This window comes from Sus scrofa, chromosome 4 (assembly GCF_054392235.1).
Source record: "Sus scrofa isolate SSC_HxYL_T2T_F1_AM1 chromosome 4, Sscrofa_HxYL_maternal_Yorkshire_Landrace_v2.0, whole genome shotgun sequence".
NCBI lineage: Eukaryota > Metazoa > Chordata > Mammalia > Artiodactyla > Suidae > Sus > Sus scrofa.
The window spans coordinates 132,387,574-132,411,657 of record NC_139386.1 but is presented as its reverse complement, the minus strand read 5'-3'; the positions used below and the strand labels follow the sequence as shown (position 1 = coordinate 132,411,657).

General features: G+C 49.3%; 2 protein-coding genes across 3 annotated transcripts in view; both read left to right on the top strand.

The window, feature by feature from the left end:
- Positions 1 to 487: 487 nt before the first annotated feature.
- Positions 488 to 17,742, top strand: LRRC8B (leucine rich repeat containing 8 VRAC subunit B). 2 transcript variants are annotated; one of them, XR_014844853.1, is made up of 5 exons: positions 488 to 585; positions 3,119 to 5,294; positions 12,908 to 13,389; positions 14,558 to 14,679; positions 16,002 to 16,432. XR_014844853.1 is itself a non-coding variant. In XM_013997404.3 (3 exons), exons 2-3 carry the CDS (start codon positions 3,147 to 3,149, stop codon positions 13,178 to 13,180), a joined length of 2,421 nt encoding a protein of 806 aa, XP_013852858.3. In that variant the 5' UTR covers positions 488 to 585; positions 3,119 to 3,146; the 3' UTR covers positions 13,181 to 17,742. The 2 variants fall into 2 exon arrangements, 1 of the variants encoding a protein (XP_013852858.3); XM_013997404.3 differs by having other exon boundaries at positions 12,908 to 17,742.
- The window catches only part of LRRC8C (leucine rich repeat containing 8 VRAC subunit C), a 123,009-nt gene continuing 104,082 nt past the window's right edge, over positions 5,158 to 24,084 (top strand). The window contains exon 1 of the mRNA XM_001929205.7: positions 5,158 to 5,294. The gene's annotated coding sequence lies outside the window, so the exon portion shown is untranslated. The remainder of the gene's footprint in view (positions 5,295 to 24,084) is intronic.

The window sequence follows — 24,084 nt, the reverse complement described above, 5'->3', positions numbered from 1 at the left end:
TACGTCTTAAAAAGTTATTAACTTGTAACTATATGTAATGAAATTGGCAGGATAAATTTTGGATAGATGTATGGTAGGTGCCAAAATGATATGCTTCGACCCTCTGATGAACACAGATAAAACCAACTGTGTGTGAGGACTGAATGGGAAAAGAGAACCCATCCAGACTGCTTGGAAGAAGCTCAGTGCTCATCTAAGTATTGCAGATACAGCCTTTTAAAACCGGTTACCGTCTTAACTTTCTGTAGAAACTTCTGTATGAAGTAAGGGCGTTTGGGAGCCGAGTGTGATCCGGTGTGTGGGGTGGAGTCTTGCTAATACAATGTTGCCAGAATGTCCCCCAGTGTGTAAAGTAAACTAGTCTGTGACCATCCATTGGCCGTGTATTGTCTTGGGATGGAGAGCATCTCTAAAGACTCCATCTCCAATTGTGTGTGTTCGAGTGACCACAGCTGTTCCAAGGTGTCTGTGCTTTTCCCCTAGATGAAGACAATCACAGAGATGGTGTGTCTACGGAATTTCAAAAGGTGTAGGCCTCCCGACTGAAGCCCAGGCGACTGATGGGATCCATTTCTTTTCATTAGCGTAAGTATAAAGATATAAAGTATATTGTTTTGGCCAACGCTGACTTAAGTTCTTTGCCGGATGAATATCCCTTAAGTTCTGTGTTGGGTACGTATCCACTCTGTCAAATACCCTCATTGTTGGAGCTGTTTGTGTTCGCATATTCTTGCACGATTACAGTGTGTGTCTTAAAGGAATTTAACTCTCGGGATCTTCGTGAGGACAGACAAAGCCATAACCTCTGAGCTGGCAGCGCCCGCAGAGATAGTCTTGTTCGCTCTCTTCATCCTTCACAGGACTTTCCTTGGCAGCATCCTCGTCGGAGGGTCGGCTCCGTCAGCTCAGCTCCGGTAGGGAGAGACCCTGGACACTTTCCCAGAAGGATTTCTGCGCATGTTCTGCTACCAATTAAATCAAAATATCACTTTCTAAAATACGCACCCACGTCGTTCTGCCTCCGCGAACAAAACCACCTACGCTTTAATCTGAGAGTTAGTCCTGCAAAAATGTAAAGATAAATTCTCAGGCTCCCCAGTCATCTTCTCTCTCACCTGGGCTCCTCCGCGGGGAATGGCTCACAGACAAGTCACTCCTGGTGATTTGATTTGCCCACTTAGTCTGTAACCAGGTGTGAACCACCAGGAACCAGGCAGGCACAGAAGGACTGTCGCCTCTTTATCTGGGTCCATGGATTAGTATGGCCACAGATTAGAATCATGCTATCGCTATATTTAGCGTAAATACAGTATGCAGCTATGTTTCACATAATAGCTGTGACACGATTACCATAAAGCATGCGTTCATGTCAGCTAAAATCCCTACAGGGGAAAAAAGACAATGCTACGTATTTTCTCATGTTCCTCCAGCCGAGTTTCCCGCCATCCCCTCTTCCCATCATGTTTATGGTATTGGGGGTCTCGGTCCAGGACTTTCCACTTTCAGTCTCATGTAATCCTCTCATTTTTGGTTTTTGTCCTGTCGTGACACACAATTATGATTAACTGCCCCGGGGTGAGGCGGAGGGGGAGGCGTTGCGAGTTAGAAGTAGATCCATGAAACTCAAGGATGGGAGGGAAGCCCTGGAGAGTAGTTTAACCAAGCCGTAGGTCCCGGGAGGAAGTTGAGTCCACAGAGTATGATGGCGCTCAGAAAGGATGCAGGTGGCACGTGGTGCTCCCGGCCAGCGGTTAGCATCAAGGATCGTGGGCAGCCCCAGCCAGGGCAGGAGCAGATGAGGGCATGGGGTTCGGGGTCAGAGGGCCAGGAAGGTGGCAGGGCTGACCAGCAAAAAGAAGACACTTATTTGCAGGTACCAGGATCTCTGTAATGGGATTCTAGGGTTCAAGGAAGGATGCCAGTCCCTCAAAGGAGGACTCATGAGGGCAAAACCCATTTTTCATGGGGGTACTCCCTCTCTAGAGAGGGAAACTCAGACCCAGGAAAGATGGTGACTTCCCACTGAAAAAAGTACAAGAGAAGCTCCTGGACAAAAGTTGGAGCTGGACCACCAGCAAAAGATGACCGTGCTACTGTGATTTTTATTTTTTTAAGAGAATTGTTGCTAGGTCTAAATATTTCCTTGTATCTGTCTTAGTGTCATCTTGCAGGTAGTCTGGGCTTTACTAGTTAGCAATTTTTGAAAGAACTGATGTATTTAGGGCGGAGCACTACATAAATCATTTGTAAGGAGCAGTGTCTGAATACTTTTCCACATGAAAGTGCAAAATCCACCTTGTTTTTCTGAACACAAAGATAATGTAACAACAGCATACGCCCGTCCTCTTTTATCTTTGTTTTTTTGCCATCCAAACACTGAATCGAGAGGGAGGCTCCAGAGTAGAGTGTGCTAGGTGGGGCGTTCTTCCCATCCAGTTGTAAGCCGTCACCGTTGTGTGTCAAGGTGTAAATATTCAGAGTTGGATGTGAACTTAAGTTACAAAGCAAGAGCTCGAGGAGGAAGGAGATGATGTGTTAAATCGCAGTTTGTTCTGAGCATAGACTTGGTAGATCCCGCTAAGCCTGAGGGGTCATTTTAGAAAGCAGTGTTTGCTCAAAGGAAGTCCGTTTGAGTGATGGAAACACCACTCTTAACGGGAACTGATGCTTCGGACATGGGAGTAGAATGTGAGAAAGAGCTTCTCCAGGCTGTTTGGAAAGTGCAACATGGGCTTGTTAGAAATGAGTAGCTTAAGAACGAGGATTCCGAATGTTAACTGCAGAAAACTCAGCTTCTGCTTGTGCGTAGCTTAGCATGGAGTGGAGATGCAGGGAAAAAAACTGCACGGTCGCCTTCCATCCTGCCCCCAAGACCTGCACAGATCCAGCCTGGCTCTCTTGCAGGGGGTCTCTCCTCTCAGGGGCTTCATGGTGCCCAGGCGGGATCCCGCCCAAGGGTTGGAAAGAAACCCAAAAGCCTCGGAGAGCGTTGCATCCTCGGCCCCGCCTCCCAGGGTTTTGGCCCCGGAGCCAAACCCTGGCTGGAGAGGCCCAGCCTTAGCCAGCCGTGAAGCTTGTTTGGGTCCCTGCCTCAGCGGCCTTTCTTTTCCTCCTGCAGTTCCCGCGTCCTCCTCCAAGGGCAAGTCATGATTACACTAACGGAGCTGAAGTGCTTGGCCGACGCGCAGTCGTCTTACCACATCCTCAAGCCGTGGTGGGACGTCTTCTGGTATTACATCACCCTGATCATGCTGCTGGTGGCCGTGCTGGCCGGAGCCCTGCAGCTCACGCAGAGCCGGGTCCTGTGCTGTCTTCCGTGTAAGGTGGAGTTGGACCGCCCCTGCGCCGGGCCTTGGGACGTCCTGAAAGCCAGCGTGAACGCGTCCTCCTCCGCTCCCGGGCCGCCGCTGCCGCTCCCGCTGCCCCTGAGGATCCAGAACGACCTCCACCGCCAGCAGTACTCGTACATCGACGCCGTCTGCTACGAGAAGCAGCTCCACTGGTTCGCCAAGTTCTTCCCCTACCTGGTGCTCCTGCACACGCTCATCTTCGCCGCCTGCAGCAACTTCTGGCTGCACTACCCCAGTACCAGCTCCAGGCTCGAGCACTTCGTGGCCATCCTCCACAAGTGCTTCGACTCCCCGTGGACCACCCGCGCCCTGTCCGAGACGGTGGCCGAGCAGTCGGGGAGGCCCCCGGCGCTCTCCAAGTCCAAGGTCCTGCTGGCGTCCTCGGCGTGTTCGGCGGACGCGGACTGCACCAAGCAGCCCCTGCCCTACCCGCAGCCCGGCCTGGAGGCGGCCGGCCTCGAGAGCCCGACTTCCAGCGTCCTGGACAAGAAGGAGGGCGAACAGGCCAAAGCCATCTTCGAGAAGGTCAAAAGGTTCCGGCTGCACGTGGAGCAGAAGGACGTCATTTACAGGGTGTACTTGAAGCAGATCATCGTCAAGGTCATTCTCTTTGTGCTCATCGTAACGTACGTGCCCTACTTTTTGACCTACATCAGCCTGGAAATCGACTGTTCCGTGGACGTGCAGGCTTTCACGGGGTACAAGCGCTACCAGTGCGTCTACTCCCTGGCGGAGATCTTCAAGGTCCTGGCTTCCTTCTACGTCGTCTTGGTCCTCCTGTACGGGCTCACCTCCTCCTACAGCCTGTGGTGGATGCTGCGGAGCTCCCTGAAGCAGTACTCCTTTGAGGCGCTGCGCGAGCAGAGCAACTACAGCGACATCCCCGACGTGAAGAACGACTTCGCCTTCATCCTGCACCTGGCCGACCAGTACGACCCTCTTTACGCCAAACGCTTCTCCATCTTCCTGTCCGAGGTCAGCGAGAACAAACTGAAACAGATCAACCTCAACAACGAATGGACGGTGGAGAAACTGAAAAGCAAGCTGGTGAAGAACTCCCAGGACAAGGTAGAGCTGCATCTGTTCATGCTCAGCGGGCTTCCAGACAACGTCTTCGAGCTGACGGAAATCGAAGTGCTGAGCCTGGAGCTGATCCCCGAGGTCAAGCTGCCCCCCGCCGTCTCGCAGCTGGTCAACCTCAAGGAGCTGCACGTGTACCACTCCTCCCTGATGGTCGACCACCCCGCCCTGGCCTTTCTGGAGGAGAATTTAAAAATCCTCCGCCTGAAATTTACCGAGATGGGGAAGATTCCGCGCTGGGTGTTTCACCTGCGGAACCTCAGGGAGCTGTACCTGTCGGGCTGTGTTCTCCCTGAGCAGGTGAGCACCGTGCAGGTGGAGGGCTTTCAGGACCTGAAAAACCTGAGGACCCTGCACTTGAAGAGCAGCCTCTCCCGGATCCCGCAGGTCATCACAGACCTGCTGCCTTCGCTGCAGAAGCTGTCCCTTGACAACGAGGGCAGCAAACTGGTCATGCTGAACAACTTGAAAAAGATGGTCAACCTGAAAAGCCTGGAGCTGATCAGCTGCGATCTGGAACGCATTCCACACTCCATTTTCAGCCTGAACAATCTGCATGAGTTAGACCTCAAAGAAAACAACCTGAAGACCGTGGAAGAGATCATCAGCTTTCAGCACCTCCAGAACCTTTCCTGCTTAAAGTTGTGGCACAATAACATCGCTTATATTCCTGCCCAGATTGGGGCATTAGCGAATCTAGAGCAGCTCTCCCTGGACCATAATAACATTGAGAACTTGCCCCTGCAGCTTTTCCTGTGCACCAAACTGCACTATCTGGATCTAAGCTATAACCACCTGACCTTCATCCCGGAAGAAATCCAGTATCTGAGCAATTTGCAGTACTTTGCTGTGACCAACAACAACGTAAGTAGCTCCCTTTACTTGGTCTCTCGCCGAGCATCTATCTGCTCTTAGACAGGGTGTGATGTAGGCAAAGATAACGGACTTTAGGTCATACTAATAACCTGAGCTTGGCCTGACTACCACTTATTAGACATGTGACCACGGACCGAGGGTCAAAACGCTGAGCATTAGTTTTTCATCTAACTCACAAGTTGTCGTGAGATTTGGTGAAAAAAAAAAATATATAAACATGGGGCACAATTCCTGGCACGTAGTAGTTGCTCAACAAACATTCTTTTATTCTCCTGGTTGGGTTTTTACATAAACATTCCAGTTGAAGTATTTTAAACGAATTAATTAGTGATGGCAAGGCTTACTTTCCTTTTGGAAAAGTCTTAAGTTTTTAGAAAGTTTCATAAAACGTTTCAGCTTTCCAAATCTGTCATGGGAGAACGTTTTGTTAAAAATACCGCCGTCATGAATTATTCATAAATCCTTTTTTTGCGATGCAGTACGAAAGACTTGAAATCTCCACGCGTGTCTAGAAAGACAATTTGAAATGAAAGGTCTGGCTCTATCATGCAACACTAGGGCTTCTTAGCGTTTTCCAGCATTTAAAAATGAACCGTAATTTGCTGACAGTAAAGCTTAGCTAAGGAAAACTGGACTTTGCTGAAGCAAGAAAAAACAAAATAAATGAGTAGTTTCCTAGGTTAAAATGTGAAGGAGGAAAAAAGATAAAAAAAAAAAAAAAAAAAAAAAAAAAGGAAAAAGTCACGCTGGCTGAAAGGGTGGAAACAAGGGAAAAAAAACCTGTCAGAAATCAGTCTGCCAAGAGAGGAGAGTGACCCTCCTCTGGTAAAAATGGGACCGGTTTTCCTCGGCCCTACCCTAAAAGGTATTCGCTCTTAGACTTTTTGCAATTCACATGTCATGCTAAGTACAGCTCTGACGGAGCATGGCGTTGGCTAATAAACATACTAATCACCAGATGGTATTTTCAGAAACCGTGGATTGTTGGGAAAATACCAGAGAGCTGGAGAAGGAGAACAAAATCCATGCTGACTTTTAGAATGCTATGCCTTCACTCACTTGTAAAGGGTAGAACCCATGATAAGATTTAAAAAAAAAAACAAACAAACAAACTTCAGGTCTTAAAAGGATTATGAGGTTTTAAAACTCAAAGCTTTAAGATTGATCTAGATTCCCAGAGTACATCAGAATTACCTGAAGGGCTTGTTAAAACTCAGATTTCTGTGCCCCCGTCTGCAGCCAGCGGGTCTAATTCAGTAAGTAGGTCTGGTGTAAAATCCAAGAGTTTGCATTTCTGAAAACCTCAGCTGGAGCTGATGCTGCTGCTCTAGCGATCCTCCTCTGACAACTACCCGTCTAGAGATGTGTCCTTACTGCCGTTTAATGATGCAGTTGATTAACAGTAGCGTTTTGGTTACACTTTTCCCTTGTTAAACCTGTACTAAAAAACATAAACAATTATTTTGAAAGGCACCCGTTTCACCAAGTTGTTGTAAGTTAACGCCCTCCATGAATTTTTGAACGTCGCCGCTGATTAAATTGTCAGCGGGCCGTGAGTTCTCTAAATGTATTACTAAGCAGCTTGATGGTTTTTTAAAGGAGTGACACTGTTATGTCATGGGTACTTCGGACACCAAGTTCATGGACCTGTGGATTGGGGCTGAAAGAGAGGCTAGGGGTTGGATCAGACGTGGTCTCCCTTGAACAAGGGCGGGTAGGGGTAGAGCAGGAACAGCCTCACGCGGAAGACGGTTCACGGCCAAAGTGCCGTGATGTCTGGCTGTGTTGTCTCGGAGGCGTGGGAGCCAGCAGGCGTGGTGCACCCTCAGGGCCTAACGATGACCATGAACCCTGGCGTGGGGGAGGCTCCCTCCTCGCTGGGGGGAGAGATGTGCCTGCTGGGGACCGGGAGCAACTAGGGCTGGCTCGGAAGACAGTGACCAGAGGAATGAAAGCTTCTCTCTGCTGGAACAGGGTAGCCTCGTGGTGGGAAGGAGCGAGGTGGAAGGGAGAGAGAATAGTCCATGGTATCCATCCTCAAATATCTGGAAAAGAAGGCTTCTTGGGAGACGCTGTGTTGGAGCTCGCACAAGCAGAAAATTGCTCATCTTTCCCGAAAAAGCTATCCAGAGACTGAATGAATGATTGAGAAGGGAGACGTGATTTTCTTCGTAATAAAACTGTCCAGATAAAAACTGCCAGCCACTCGTTAGGAGCACATGGTTAACGGGAGCTGAGGAGTCATGTTTCATGTATGGATTTAACTAATTTCAAGGTTCCTTCTAGAAACCTTAAGGGTCCCAAGATTCTTGGAAGTAGACCCAAATATTTATAAAAATGAGAAAACAGGGAGTTCCCTGGTGGTCTAGTGGTTAGGACTCAGCACTTTCACTGCTGTGGCCCAGGACCAGGCTGTGGTCTGGGAACAGAGATCCCACATCCAGCTGCTGTCCACTGTGGCCAAAAAAAAGGAGCCTGATTTTTTTTTTTTAATTTGGAGAATTTAGACATCAAATTTGCTGCATAAATATTTAGATATGTATCTATCCTCCATTTGGAATGGAGGTTGGACAAGATTCTTGAAAGGAGAATTTTTAAAGACTTCTTTTTTAAAGACCTGGGCAGTGTGTCAGGCTCATATATGGAGGCGACAAGTGCCAATGCTGGGATTAAGCAGAAAAGACATTTATTGAAAGGCTATCTTGCATATCATATTGTCATGGTAAAGGCTGCAGAATCAAGCTTGGAAAACCATGGAGCACAAAGTTAGACGGCAAAGAAAAACAACAGCAACACAGCCACAATCACAGCTCAGAGGTAGAAAGAAGGGACACCCCGACACTGACTGTACCAGCCCTGGGCACAGCGCTGCCCTCAAAACAGTGCTGCTGCTGCTCCTGCCAGCCCTGCCTCTCCCACCACATGGGTTCTTCATGCTGTCGGCATCGTTGTGACATGAGGCCCCCCATCTGAGCCCCTAACAGAGCTTACGAATGTCCCCACTCCAGCTCTAGGGGATCTGGGAACCCGAGAAGCTGGTATTGCCCATTCCTCTAGTGGGAGGTGGGCTCTGCTTCCCACCGAGATAAGGCAGGGAATTCTCTAGACATGGAAGATGTTGGGCAGCCCCTTACCAAATAATGGAACTTCACCAAGAGGGCACCCCAGGGTTTCCTCCACACAGTAGTCAGAGGTCTTACCACTCAAAACAGTAACCATTTGTATCGCATCATTGCTGCTCATGTCGTATTATTATTCCTCAGAGCCTTCAGCACAGGCGCGTGCATTGTGCTCTGAAGGGAGGTGGAGTTTGAGCAAGACATCCTTTTTCACGGGGGTGGGGGGTGTTCCTGAGAATTCTGGGGAAATGTGAACGGACAGAGGTCCCGCCCTGAGGACTGCAGCAGGCGTGCCCGGTGTAGTCAGAGTTGAGAGCCTGAGGAGGTGGGTCGGGATGGAGGGTGCCTTGGAGCCTGCCCGTCTGGTTCAAGTCTGGGGCATTGGAATGTCAGCTGGGCTGACACTTGGGCATCAAAGTGCTAGTTAGCCTGAACTGGTGCCTTCAAACTCTGGTTGTGTCATCCACAAGGGATAGGAGAGGAGAGTCAGGGAACAAGACCCCGTGGAAAGGTTTAATCAGTTACAATTTAGAGGTTGGAATACAGATTAAAAACAAATCAAAGACGCCAATCTGAAAGGAACAGTACGGGCCCTTTGGTCCTGAGGTCAGCAAACTGCAGCCTGAGAGCCAAACCCACCCACAGTCTGACCTAAGAATAACCTTAAACTTTTATGTGGTTGGGGGACAAAATCAAAAGAATTACAATATTTCCTCATCTATGAAAACTGTTATGAAATTCAAATTTTTATGTCCATGGATAAATTCCTTTGCTCTCATTCATTGGCCTGTATTCAAAAAAAAAAAAAAAGTACTGAATTGTTATATTTAAAATTTTATCACTTAGAAATATATGGATTTCTACTCTCTTGTTCTACGTAATATTTTCAGTTTTTCCAGCTGGCCTGCAACACCTAAACTATTTAATATCCTGCTAAAGAGAATCTAAAATATTTACTAGTCCGCTAAGGAAAGCTTTCCCACTCTCTGCTGTATTCCACTGCCCTCATTGTACTGATACTGAAACCGAGGCTCTGAGCAGTTTTCCCGAGGTCTGACCTTCCCATCGCTGTGGGATAGAACCCAGGTTGCAGCTCCTGCTCTAGGGCTCTTTGTCCTACATCTCGGATACACCAGTCCCAGGGATGCTACGTGGGAAGCCGTGCACGGGCGGGTGATGGGAGGGCAGGAGGTGCCCAGTTCTACCAGTGCCCTAGGGTAGTGGGATTGGATGGTGCTGAAAGCCATGGAGAAGCACGGCAGAGGGCGGGGGATTCATAGCTTCCCTCAAATCGTAAAAACCACTCCGATGGACACGTAGCTCTTCTCATTCCTCCATTTCTTCATTTAATGCATTTTTAAAATTAACTCAAAGACTTTAGTCTGAAGGTGAGCAATGGAGAGATTCCTTCGGAAGATAATTCTGTGGCAGTGCTCCTTGTTGGTTTTGACGTTGCCGCTTAGATATGGAAACGCTCGGCTTTGTTTCTTGACATGACTGGATTTTAGGGGTTCGGTTGGCAGGTTCCCCGATAGCGTGTGTCAATGGCCAGAGGAGTAGGAGATCTGACCTTGAGAAGAATCGTGACCCGAGCTTCCAGCCTCTGGGAAGCGGAGGAGCATGTAATTAGCAAGGTCAGCCGTGGAGATGGGACAAGGACCATTTTTCTTCGGATGTTCTGGCAGCTTCAGGACAGGTCATTGAAGATACCTGGGTTGCCAGGAAATTCGAGGACATAGAGCGATAATGTAACTTTTAGTATTTTTCCGTTTATTGTGTAGTTTATTACATGTATATAACATAGTTTATTCTCGGAAACCATTCTGTGTATAAAGAGTATCATCTGATGGTCTGTAAAGACTGCTCTTGATTTTTGAGAAGAAATCAGTGGTCCCCTGGAGAAATTCTTTCCTTTCTGGCTCATGTATTATACAGTCTAAAGAAGAGCATGCTGAATGAGTTCCGTGTACGTAAATGTTATCTAACCCTTTTAAACATTTTTATTGGCTCAGGCAAGACGTGGAAGTAGATTTTTCAGGACAAAACTGCTGATGGAAGGGAAGTCTCGCGTCTCGAACACAGCTGCCCAGCCTCCTTTAGCCAAATCGAATTCAGTAGGTGAGCCCAGGTCCTGGATGCTGATCCTGACCAGCCCTTGGTGCTCAGGAGGCGAGCTGCCAACGGCAGCCTTTGGCTCATTTGCCCAACAGCAGCCCCGAGGGCCGACCCCAGAGGCTCCTCCCTCCCCCTGGTGAAAGCCCTCCTGTACTGGGGGCTGGGAAGTCGCTAAAATCAGAGATTTGAAAGAAGATGTGTGAGACACGGTCGTGCTGACAGCCAGACAGACGGAGAGGGAGGCCAGTGGCTGAGGAGACCCCCCAGGAGGAGGTCAGTGCGGTCCGGCAAGGTCCCTGCTGGGGTCTCGAAGCTTGGGCCTCCCTGGGCAGCCCCGGGCAGGCAGCTCTCATTGCAGGCTAATGATTTCTCTAATTGCTGACTCTCTCTCTCCCCTGCTAGACGTGGGCCCCTCAAATGGGGGTCCTTTCGCCACCCCCAGAAAACCTTGTCTGGAGGCATTTTGGGTTGTCACTGCTAGGGAAGGGCATGGCGCTGGCATCCAGCGGGCAGAACCCAGGGAGGCAGCTAAACATCCAACAACCAACAGGGCACCTCCACAAAAAGGATCATCCCACCCGAAAGGCCAGCAGTGCCAACGTTGACAGGCGTCCCCGCCTGGGTCTTAAAGACAGACCACCCCCCACCACCCCCCGCCCCCCGCCGGCCCCGTCTTTTTCAGCACTTTATCCCCCTGCCCTCCCTGGGAACCTGGAACAAAACGAGGCTCTCAGCAGGCATGCACTGAATGCAGGGAGCCACGCTGCCCTCCTTTCAGCTCCTTTGCCTAAGTCATTGCTTTTGCACCGTCAGGCGCTCTCAGCCCTGAGCGCTTCGCACAGGACTGTGGGCTCCCTCTGCTGTGACTCCCTCTGCTGGGTCCCTCCTTCTGAGCCGCAGGGGTCCCTGGTCAGAGGGCCTGACAGGTCTTCTGCCTCTCATCTCCCTGCCGCGTCCCTCTGTCCTGAAATCACCGCCTGTATCGTTTCGCGGCTGCCTTCTTAAGAAGGAACGAAGGAAAGGGGAGGCTCTTCTCCTTTGCTCTGGCCTGGCGTTTGGGTGTAGAACCATGAGCTCTACTGCAGGTCGGTCTCAGCAGCAGTGATCATTGCATTTATTTTCATTAGACGTATTTTCAAGAACCATCCCGGGTTAGGGTTAGGGTTTTTCAAGGGTATCCAGGACTGAGTGTGGATGCGGGTGGTGGAGGAAAGGGGCGTTTCCGACAGAAGGAGCATTTTTGAATGCAGTTTGACCATATTTTTACACCGTCGAGGGATTGGTCTTGTCGGGAGGTTATTCTAGACGGCCCTGGAAGTTCCAGCAGAGAGCTGCTGGCCCATGGGCTACACTAACCCATCAGAGGAGCAGGTTGAGCTCTGGTGCTCCTCTTTGAATCCTTTTCTTAGCGAAGCCTCTTCTGAAACCAAAGAGCCTGCATTGTTTCCTAGGCGTTTTGCAAAGATGCCGGGTCTCTGGCCAGTATAAACAAGTGGAGCCTCATAGGATGGGGTGTGTGCTGTCTGGCTCCGCCTGGCACAGACTCGCCCGTCCGTGGCAGGATGGGGGCGGAGGGCGTGGAGGGCTGCACCCCTTCACTGCGTGTCTTTCACCAGAAAACCCTGTTTCATAGCCACACACACTGGCTCCCTTGGAAACTCACATGCAGCCTTCCCACCAGATAGGGATGCAGAGAGCAGTGGAGCGGCTCTAGGGGTTGACCCATGGCAGGCTGTTTATCCTGATTTAAATGATTTCTCTGTGTCGTATGATTTAATTGAAACTCTGAGAGCAAGAAGAAGAGTGGACACTCCTGAGTGTGTATGGAAAGCAGAATGACATGTACATAGGATCGGATCTTCTTGTCTCTGCTTCTGTCATTTTTTTTTTTTTTAACAGAATAAAGTTTTCAGTCTATACTGTAAAGCCGTAAGAAACAGCCTTGGGTCTGTGGCCAGGATATTTTTGAGGGTGTAACTCCTTGCCTCACACAGTAAACTCTTTATGAGGACTCGACATCAGCTGATTTCTGATCTCGGACTTAAGAATAATTATGTTTCTCCAGAGTTCCTGGTTTGTTTTTTAATCTTAGGGACAATGCGTATGGAACCGGGTGGGTTTTCTTTGAGAATTGAGAATTGCTTGCTCGCATGCTTAGTGCCACATCTGTGGCCCATCCATATGGAGCAGGGGTGTAGAAGCTCACGGTGGCCTCGAGCGTGGACCCCTTAATCTCTTCCATCTACTTCATCATCACGGTTGTATGCACGCCTGTAGAGGGGGAAAGAGAGGGGTCTAAATAAATAAATGTGTAATGACAGGCCATCAAAAACCCAGTTTTACTGGCTTCTCTTTTTCCCTTTCCAGATTGAGATGCTACCAGATGGGCTGTTTCAGTGCAAAAAGCTGCAGTGTTTACTTTTGGGGAAAAATAGCCTGATGAGTCTGTCCCCTCACGTGGGCGAGCTGTCGAACCTGACTCATCTGGAGCTCATTGGCAATTACCTGGAAACACTGCCCCCTGAACTGGAAGGGTGTCAGTCCCTAAAACGGAGCTGTCTCATTGTCGAGGAGAATTTGCTCAACACGCTTCCTCCCCCCGTCACAGAACGTTTGCAGACGGGCTTAGATAAATGCTGACCTCAAGAGAAAACAGTTGTTCCCAGTACAGGGCTCTCGATGAGAACCGACTCTTCCCAAGTGACAAAGCTGAACCGTGGGCGATGACTAAATCTAACCAAATGTCTTATGAAAGCAACTCACTGTCCCTAAATGAAGCAGGTGAAAAGTATTAACACTGACCTGAAGTTTTGTGACTGGTCGACCTTTAGCGCCTGGAGACGGAGGAGGTACGGGGGAGGGTAGATCAGAATCTGAAATGACGGAATCTCCACGTGGCAGTTTTACCTCGAGGATCAGCTAGTCCTCTCCCTCCCTCGGTCCCCGTGACTTATTTGCACACTTGTTTTAACTGATTTCCTGTTCTGATGTTTGTCGTGTGGCCCATACACGCATCCATATAAATGGGGGACCCTCAGCGCTGTCCTTGATTGACCTCTTAAACATTTGCGGGCAGGGTGCAGTGGGCTCGGCAGAATTCCCACTTGGCTTGATTTTTCCTTCCCGTCCCAGTTTGCTCGAATCGTCCTGCATCTGATTCTCCCTTAACGACAGTGATGACCCCTGAGCAAGTGCCCGCCTTTGGCCTTTGCCTGGAACAGAAGCAGGGACCTAGGACATGCCACCCTCAGGGCATCCTAAAAAAAAAATTAATGTCTTCTTGTGGATCATGGAAGCCTTTTTTATTTGCTACTAATTTTATATTATTAATTGTAAAGCCTATAAATTGTTTCTTTCGTATCACCTTGGATTCAAAATCCATGAGAATCATTTTTGTAAAAGGTACATGCTTTTCTTTAAGAGCTTACTGTTAATATACGTGGTTCAGGCTGCTTACAATTCTCCTGTTTGTGTGCGTTCTGCTCCAGAATGTTGTGTACTCTCCAACGGATTCATCTGGAACAACAAAAGCCTTGTGTTTCATGCCCTAAGATATTTGGGGGGGTTCCTTCTAAGAAGACGGCCACTTCAGCTACCTCTCTCTTCCCTAGTTGCTGTGCTACGGCTCCCATTCTTCCAGAACTGTGATGGAGGGGGGAGGTACAGGTTTGGATCTTTAAACGTGATTTTCAGACACTTTGTAGACATTAAATAAGAGTTAATCAGCAAAATACGTCTCCACCTGCATGATCTCCAGATACGATTATAATGGAAAACACTCAGCCTCTATCCAGGATTTCAGATGAGTTCTCAAAGCTCCCGAGGAAATAGATCTAGTTCGCTGAAATTCATCTCCTGCCTTTGTCTAACTTTCCTGGAATACAGTTTGCTCTTATATATATTATATATAAAGAGCTTTGTGTTTGGCCCTTTATTATCATGCATATTGTTTAATGAGTAAAATCAACCGGCGATTTGGGGGGAAATGTACATTTTCAATGTGTGTTTCTCCAGCAGGTCGCGCATTGTCGATGTCACCTTGCTTTGAATGTAAATAGGACGTAATCTATTAACTGCACCTGGACAACTGGAAAACACTCTGGGGAGAGAGGACTATAAACGTGCACTTGTGATGTTTGGTATGTGTTTTCTTGCTTTGTTCCTCCCAGAAAGAGGAAAGTGAGTCTTTAAATTATGGCAGATGTTGCTTCCCCCGCTGCCACACACCCCAGGACTGACTTTCAGAGAAAAGACTTGTTCACAGTGAGTGAAATTTGAGTAACAGCTATAACAAAAAATACAAGACACCAAAAGCTGCCTAAAACGTTATGGTTTATTCTGGATGAGAAGGAAGAGCGTACAAATGCACATCCTTACCAAAACTTGCCTTTAGTCAGAACATTCAAGCTCTCAGGGACGCAGGCAAAACTAATGAGACTTTCTTCTAGGACTCCAGAAAATAGACTCTCACTATTTCTAGGGGGTTTTTTGGTTGTTATTATTTTCACCTTTTTTCATGTACGTTCACGGTCATTGTCAGGTCTCACCTCTTTGTTTCACAGTAGAATTGTGTGTACCAGTTCCAGAGATGGATTCGAATTATCTTCTGTTTGGACCATGATTACTGACAATGGAGATATGTCTAAATGTTTGGGGCCCTACAATTAGCCATAATTTATATGAAGAACTCCACCCATAATTTATACGAAAAATGCGGCAGCGTTTTCAAAACAAACTTCAGATTTATTACCATTCCCCTGACTAGCTACAGCCTCTCCTGGCCAGTCACTCCTTCTGTTCCCCTGAAAAAGTCACGAGCTAAATCTTCCGTATCACCTTTCTAAATCTCCAGAAGGCAGTGACTCTCAGGCTTAATAATGAGTTTTGTAAGCTGCTTTCCAAACACCAGGGTACGGCTACTGGTGCAAACTGGGCTATTCTTGATGCCACAGTTTTTAGTCTTCTTTTTTTTTTTTATTTCAATCCTACACACCAGTGTTTAGGTAGCTTTTGAAATGATGTGGCCCTGATGCCATGAACTCTGAGACTCCCGCTTCACATACAGAAATGGTATTTGATGCCACCTTTACTGCACTGTCAGAGATCCTCATTTTGGAAGATAATTTTAAATGAAGAAAATAAAGTGTGTTCGGTTATAATTTTGAGACTGGAGTTGGCACTTGATTTCTGAGAGTGTGTGGTGCAATTGCCAAAAATTAATATGGATGTTATTCAGAACAAAGTTGAAGGCTTATGCTAGCATCAATTCATTTTATTTATATACACACACCTGCAGATACACAAAGATGACCTTGCAGACACACACACACACACACACACCTGTGCATGCAAAATGTAATTTACTAGTTTTGGATGTGTTTCATATTTTTCCAAAGGTACAAGAGGTGGTCAGGTTAAGGCTAGGACATTCACTCTGTTTTTATTCCTTACTTGTATTCAGGGAGTATTCTGTTCCAGAAAACGAAATTCTCTGCTTTGGTCAGCAAACCCAAGCTGTTTTGAGCATCCCTGGCAAGGTGTCGTGTTGTTCCCTACCCCACAGCAGGACGTGTCTGTGTGGCATGTATGTTGTTCTCATCCTTCATCCCCAGTCTTCAGTTTTCCCCTGGACGTCACTGCGTGTCACTGTCACCGAGCAGACGTTGGTGTTAAACAGGGTATGTAGAGAGCCTCAGGATCTCAGCGCTGTGGCAGAGCTCCAGCTTGTGCGCCGTGGTGAGCTGCCGTCAGTTATTTGTGTACCGTTATTGTTTGTGAGTGAACGTCTTTGTTTCTGTTCTCCAGGTGTCTCATGATTCAAATTTTATATGTTTAATTGAAATACCACATAATAGGGATGCGTTCAGAAACCATTAAAAGAATCAAACAATTCCTCTGTGAATCAATAGCCTTATTTCCTCGTAAGTTCAATGAAATGCTCTATCCATCTTGACTTTCTCTTGCATGGTCCCATCCACATAAGGTGGTTTGTTTTCTCTCTCCACACACCCACCTCCTTAAATGCGAATAGGAACGGGATGCATCTGTGGAGAGAACGAGCGGCACACACCAAGCGTGCACTTGCTCGGGAGGAAGCCAGCGCCTGTAATTCTGCCTGATCGAGCCGTTCCCCTTGACCCATCTCTGCAGAATTTAAAGCTGACCCAGGGATGCCTCACCCCTGCCAACAGCATGGGAAAATAACTGCAAACCCACTGGGTTTTCAGGAACTGTCCGACGCATCAGAATCTGTCTTTCTTTCTTTCCGGAAACAGGCGGAAGTCTGGCGGGAGAGGGAGGAGTTACTTAGCATCCTGGTTTGAATTATGAAGACATTATATACACGAAATGGCCTAAACTAATAACTGTTGCAGAATGCCCTGGATAGAATCATTTCTTCTCTTCAGCTGGATGTGAAAGCTGAAAAAAGAAAATAGCTGCAGTCCTATTTACTGGGTTTCTTCCTGTTTCTGGTCCGTCACTTCTACACCCACTGGGAACTATCTGCTAAGTACCCTTGGGAATGGCTTACATCCTCTTCAGCCCTTGTTATATGAACAATTTCATCAACTCTAAGGCATCAACACAGTATATACATGTATATATATATATATGAGCCAAAGTACTGCGTTGAGCTGGCTTCTGGTTGAATTTAATGACTATTTAAGTTTTGCATTTGGCTTGTGTGTAAGACACTGCTGCCGAGAACGATTAGGAATGCCTCCTACGTGTCATATGTGATCTCTAACAGAGATGGTGCAATTTAAATAACACAAAGGGGCATGGAATTAGGACGGATGTGTTTGTGCATATATGTGTTGTATAGAAACCTAAATATTTATGCTTAAATATTTTTAGAACTCTTGACTGTTTCACTCTCAGCAAAATAATGGGCCAATCCTGAGGAGAGACGTTTTCTCTTGTCCGCTTCACAGTGGAGGCTGGCGTTGGTTATTTTGTCTTTATCACATATTTTGAAACAGGTACGTAATCGATTTTGGCCTCTGGTGAATGAATTATTGGAAAATGTACGATTCGGTTGTGCATTGAATGCTTGGGGCCTCAGGTTTACCATGTAAATCCACCATTTGGTGGTAAATCCCTCTGCTGAGATTCAGTAGTTTTGGGTAAACTTTGTTTTTAAAATAACTTTTGTGTAAAAAAAAAAATTCGATTTATATAATAAATGACAAATAAAAACAGAGCGGGTGTCGGGAGACGTTGACTGCACTAATTTCAGCCGTTTGCACTTACCAGTGTCCCAGTCCCAACAGGAAGTCCCTTCCTCCACTGGGAAAGGAGTTCCCGGGCAGGTGTAGCGGTGTCTTATCCACCAAATGCCTGATTGCAGATGTGCCTGCGAGTCTCCTGACAGCAGGAGGAGGTGTCGAAATGTGCCCTGAAAGCTGCTGGATTGATCCCAGCCCACACAGTGGGGAGTGGGGGGTGGCACCTGTCACTCCCTACTTTCCAGGGGCTTCATCCCCGGGGACCCGTGTTCTCAAACCAACCCATCTCTCTGCCTCTCTTCTCTTTGGCTCCCATCTCTCCATTTATTGTCAGTGTAGCCCTAACTAGATAAATAAAAAGGAAAACACTGCAAGACAGGAAATTTTGAGAAGATTGAGTCCAGGGAGAAAAAAAAAAATTGAATTATCAAGGAAACCAGGCACAGACTAGTTTGGACTTTGGGATAGAAAATGTTCTCCCTCAGAGAGAGAGAGAGAGACACACACACACACCCACGTTTCAGGAACACGTTAGAAAGCAGTTGCTGAGAATTTTTCTCTGCTGGAGGACAGAACTCAGTGTAGACCGAACCAGATTACTAAGGGGACTGGAGAGCCCGGCTGTATTTTTCCCTGGAAACGGGGGACTTCAGGCAGGGCCTTCCCACACCTCTGAGGGCCTTGGGGAAGGAAGGTGTCGGGGTTTGACTGAAGCCAGTGCCTGATTAGAGACATAACTGTAAGGTGCTAACAGCCCCCAGGGCTCGGACCTGCCCCGGGAGCTCAGCACCCCACCCCGCCTTGCAAACTCACTTTTCAAACCTGCGATGCTGAGCCCGGCTGCGCCCGGAGAGGCCACGATTTGAGTCTCTGGAGCAGCAGCTCACATTTGCGTTGCTGCCTAGTGTCAGGATTCTCCTTTGCTTTCTCTGGGCCTCGCATCTCGGAGGTGCAGAGGAAGCGGCTTATCCACTGGCGCCAGGCAAGACCTTGAACTCAGCCCGTATTTATAGAAGCATGTGTGTCTACAGGCCAAAGAAGGCTCAGAAAAAAGTCATTTTTTGACATGCGTCGTCCTCTTTGAAAATACAAATCTCTCTTCCCGCTGTGTGTGTCGTCACGGTCTAGACAGTTCTAGGGCCTTGCTCCTAAATACCAGTGACTCTGGAGAGCTGCCTGGGTGCTGCTGAGAAGCTTTTCAACTCATTTCTTAGAACAGATACCTTAAGCTGTGTGTGCCTTTTGACACAGGCCTGCTGTCTGTCCCTGGAAGGCTCATGTTTTACTCTCTGCCTCCCTCTGCCGCTGAGATGAGAATAAATCAAACACAGCTCGGGCCTCTCCCTGCCCGTTATTGCTTCTCCTTGCCCTGCCTTTGTCAAACGCAGCCCTGAGGTCAGATCCTGAGAATTCAGTGGCTCTCACTTAATCTCAGTGACTTCCTCTGGAATGACATGCCCTGAGAAACCCCCGTGCCAGGCCCAGGGCCTGACCAGACAGGTGGGCGCCCTGGGCAGGTAAGAGCCTGGCACCCTTTAAACAGGATTTGCGCATCCATTTAAGACGTCTTTAGTAGAGCTGCGGGAACTGGTTTTTCTCTTGGTAAAAATCAGGAACCTTTATGTCATGTGTCTAATTATTTCCTTCTCCAAAAGCAAAACTCTCACAAGAGCAAAGTAGAAAGGAGTTCCCGCTGTGGCTCAGTGGGAACAGACCCAACTAGGAACCTCAAGGATGCGCGTTCCATCCCCGGCTTCGCTCAGTGGGTTAAGGATCCCGCGTTGCTGTGGTTGTGGTGTAGGCTGGCAGCTGTAGCTCCGATTCAACCCCTAGCCTGGGAACTTCCATGTGCTGCAGGTGCGGCCCTAAAAAGCGAAAAAATAAAGAGTGAAGTAGAACTTAAGAAGATTGAGCTGAGAGACAGAGGGAGCGGGGCTGAAGGACAAATAAGAGTTCTCATGGCATTTCTGTCAAACACCCCTGCAGGCGTCGCTTCTCCCAGGCCTCGTGCTGTGGTCTGTCTGCTTCCCCTCAGAGCACCTGCTCTCCCTCCCCAGATCGTCTCACCCCGACACCCTCCTCTCTCTGTCTTGGCCTCTGTCTCTGTCTCTCTAATCTGTGTCTCTGTCTCTCTTGGTCTATATCTGTCTCTGTCATAGACTTTATAAACATCGCTAATGCTGAAAACATGTTAAGGTAGGCACTATCTCCATTCCATGGAAAAAAAGAAATTAGCCCAGGAAGGTTACATGACACCTTAGGTTATACGTTAGATTGTCGAGCTGGTATGTGGCAGATCTGGGTCTGGTTTTTTTGTTTTTTGTTTTTTTTTTCATTAAAGCATAGTTGATTTCCAATGTTGTGCCAGTTTCTGCTCTACAGCAAAGTGACCCAGTCACATGTATATATACCGTCCCTCTCTTCTATTCCGTCATGCAGACCCACGTTTTGAACTGGCCACCTTGTAAGCCCCAAATCTTGGCTTTTTTGTGGTGCACGCTGCCAGGGTCCTATGACAAGTGACAGTGGTGTGAGCACAGCCAAGGATTTCAACATCGACTTCAGTATTCTGTCCTTTCAACCGTGCAGACATTCTGGAAAAGGACGGCTCTGCATGCAGATAAACACGTAGACACACACACGCAGTCTTAGGCACCCTTCGTTTAAATATAGTTTCATCCAAAAGATTAATGTAATTTTAAACTTCGTGGTTATTTTTGAAACGGCAGCGTTTTGACTCCACTTCCTCCCCTGAGCCATGGGCATGGGGGCTCTCGTTGGAAGCCCAGGGCACCTTCTGGACTTCAGACCCTGTGGGAGACGTGGACGAAGCCCTCATCCTGTTAAAAACGGTTGTCAGCGTTTCGGCTTCTGTCTCAAGGCGCACGTGGAGCTCCCAGGCGGGTTTGGGTTTTATATAGACCGTGGTTCCAGTTTGACTCCCCAGAGCTTTGATTTATTGCCGGGAGATGCTGGCAGACGTTTTTAGACTTGCAAAATGACTACACCAATCACAGTTCGGGCTAAATTCGTTCTAAATTGGTTCTGCTGATGTAGACGTTTGCAGAGTGAGGAGGAGGGATGCGTGATGCTGTCCTTTCTGAGTTGCTGCTGCGCTCCAGATAAGAAGCTGTATTCCTCTCCCCAAGCGCAGGGCCTGCCCCTCCCCGGCGCTGCCTTTTGGCTGAACGCACTGGAAGGATGGAGAAAGCCTTGCCTCGAGCTCCAAGAACCCACTCCTTGAAGCACGGGCTCACTTGGCGTTGCCCCTGGGTTTTTTCAAAGCGCTTGCCCTTCTCGACAAGGGGCCATCAGCCCCCCCTGTGAATCGCCAGCAGCAGCCCTTCACACAGTGGGGCCGCAGCCCTCACATGACCCTCCGCGCTCTCCACGGAGCTCGGTTCAGGAAGAGAAGGGGACGCACCCAGGGACTTAGCACTACCGCATGAGCTGTTTCTCATATTCTTCTAGAAGCTGAAAGTGTCCACCTCCCCTTTTCTTTCCGGTGGTGATTCTGATCCCCCAGCTTAGAAAGCAGCACCCACAGAGGATTTTTTTTTTTTTTTTTTGCAAAACTGGGAATGAGCCAGATGGCACAGGTGCCACCTCAGATCATCAGCAGAGGCCCCGGCGGAGCCCCTGACTGGAGGGGCTGCGAGGAATCAGCTTCTGGGAGTGAGCTGTGGCTCAGAGCTGGGTGGGCTTGAGGAGGGCGGAGGCCCGCTCCTTGCGGCAGAGAACGTGGGCTCCTTGGGACTTCTAGGCTCCAGCCTCAGCCCTTGGTACCGCCACTTCCGCTGTCCTCTGCAGGTGCCAGCACGCTGGGGTCCCAGTCTGACGGAGCTCAGGCGCCCCGTGGGGTGCCTCCCAACACCAGGACTCAGGTCCGCAGAAGATGCTCCGTGAGTGGCAAGTGTTGATCAGGGTCAATATTGAGTCACCTTCTCGAGCGCTTGAGCACGTCACACATTCACGTTTTAACTTTTGAAAGGACTCCTTTTATGACACATGAACAAGGCTTTTATCCACTTAAGAACCTAAAGCATAACAGCAGGTGGAGGACAATGGAATTGTTTTAAGGGTGCTTCCTCCGAGCCTCCCATCGGGAGGGCCAGGCATGCGGTGACGAGGAGCCATCTGTGCCGTGACAAGGAGCCACCTAGGGCACACAGGAGCATTCCCGGGAGGGCCTCTGTCGGCCCAGGTTACACTGCCAGGAAGGAGAAGTGGCCTCAGGTTGCACAGGTACAACGTGACCTCTGAGGACTCAGCCCCCTTGGGCGCTGACACCAAACCGTGAGGCGGATGCACCACCCCTCACGCTCAGCCCACTGTCTGACCTGCGGCCAGAGGAGGCCCCCACGTTCTCAGTTCTTTGGCTTCTGCTCCACGGGCCCTGGGCCCAAGTGTTCAGTCAGCTAACGGACCCCAGTTGAAGAGACACGTGTGCAGACTTGGGTGCGCTGAGCGATATGGGCTCCCCCCTGCAGGTAGGGCACAGCCCCAACTGGGTGCCAGCCCCCAGGGCAGCCTGCGTGCCCAGCAGGCTGGCCTGAGCCGGTGGGCTGTCCTGGAGCCATGTGCTGTGCACCTTCTCTGTGCTCGAGGCCCAGATGTGGGCTCTGCTGTGTCTAGAAGATGAGAAAGCAAGACTTTGTTGTCTTAGACGGCGCTGGACGGTCAGCAGGCTGCGGGACGGTTCTTGGCTGCACCCTGGGCTGGAGTCCTGTCTCCGCCAGCGAGACGTGGGTAGCCTTATCTCTCTGAGCCTCAGTTTCCTCATCTGTAAAATGTACAGTCCATTCCGGGAGTTCCTGCCATGGTTCAGCGGTAAAGAATCTGACTGGGAACCGTGGGGTTGAGTTTGATCCCTGGCCTCGCTCAGTGGGTTAAGGATCCGGCGTTGCCGTGAGCTGTGGTGTAGGTCGAGGACACGGCTTGGATCTGGCATGGCTGTGGCTGTGGTGTAGGCTGGCAGCAACAGCTCTGATTCGGCCCCTAGCCTGGCAACCTCCATTTGCCTCAGGTGCGGCCCTAAAAAGAAAAAAAATTTAAAAATTAAAAAAATTAAAAATGTAGAGCCAATTCCACAAACACTTAGTACCTGATCCTCCCCAGGTGCTGCCTTAAGAGGATGCAGAGGCGTCAGTGGGGACAAGGCACACAGGGCCCCACCAGCATGCAGACAAACCTCTCTTGTTCTCGGGGGATTCTGAGGTTTCGCACAAAGCTCAGCAGTGAGTACAATGCTCGCCCTTTAGTCCCGCCCTACAGGGTGCTCGCTCCATGGTAGCGCTGATTCGTTTTCCTCCAGAGACGGTAGAAAATCTTTCAAATCTGGTCTTTCCCAACTCGGTCTTTCCACGTGGATGTCTCTCTGCCTGGAAGGCACTTCCTTGCTCTGGTTGTGTAACTAACGCCTGTTCATCCATGTCTCAGGGTAAATGGTCACTTCCTCGGGGTCGCACCTGCCTGCCCAGGTCCATGTGTAGCGCCCCCCCCATGCGTTCCCATGGCAACTGTCACCTTGGTAATGACGACTTGTGTAATGTCTGCCCCCCCAGCTGGACTGTCAACCTGGTGAGGCCAGCGTCCTTGGCTACCTGAAGCCTCGGCACCTGGCTTTTGGATTCTCCATAACCTCTGGCCATCCCACCGGCTGACACGTGAAGGGGATGTTCCCCTCTGAACGGGAAAAACACTCTGGACCCGGAGGAGGAGAGTCTGACCCAGCGGGAGCACACGGGCCCTCTCTTCCTCCCGCTGTTCTCCTCTAATATGAGAGGAGGGACCGCCAAGAGACGGCTGGGAAAACCGGCCACGCCCTGGGCAGCACCCACATCTCCTGGGCGCCATCGGGTAGCCGAGGTTTGGTGCCAAGGATGGTGCATTGGGTCCCGTTGTTACCAAGCATTTATCCACCACGCAGGGCGCTGCTGAGAACAGGGCGGAAAGCGTCCTCCTGGAAACCACGCACCACACTCACTCTGCTGCCTGCTCTCCCACAGCGTGATCGGAAGGAAGAAGTCTCGAAATTCTAGAGAGAAGGTTGAGAAGATGAAGTCCTATGCGCCGTGTGACTGGAGCGATGGCAGCGGCTTCGGTAACTCTTTACTCCGTCACCCAGGATGAAAGAAGCCCCTCCCCCGTCCCTGGAGAGAGAGACAGGGTCACTTCCACGTGACTCACGGGAATGGTAGCGCTCTTGCCCTCGGTGCGCTGTGGGATTGAACCAAGCAGCAACGTGACCCGACCCCCGAGGTTTTCTTCTGGCCGGAACCCAGATCCTCTGGCCACGGCTGGCCTGCCCACACG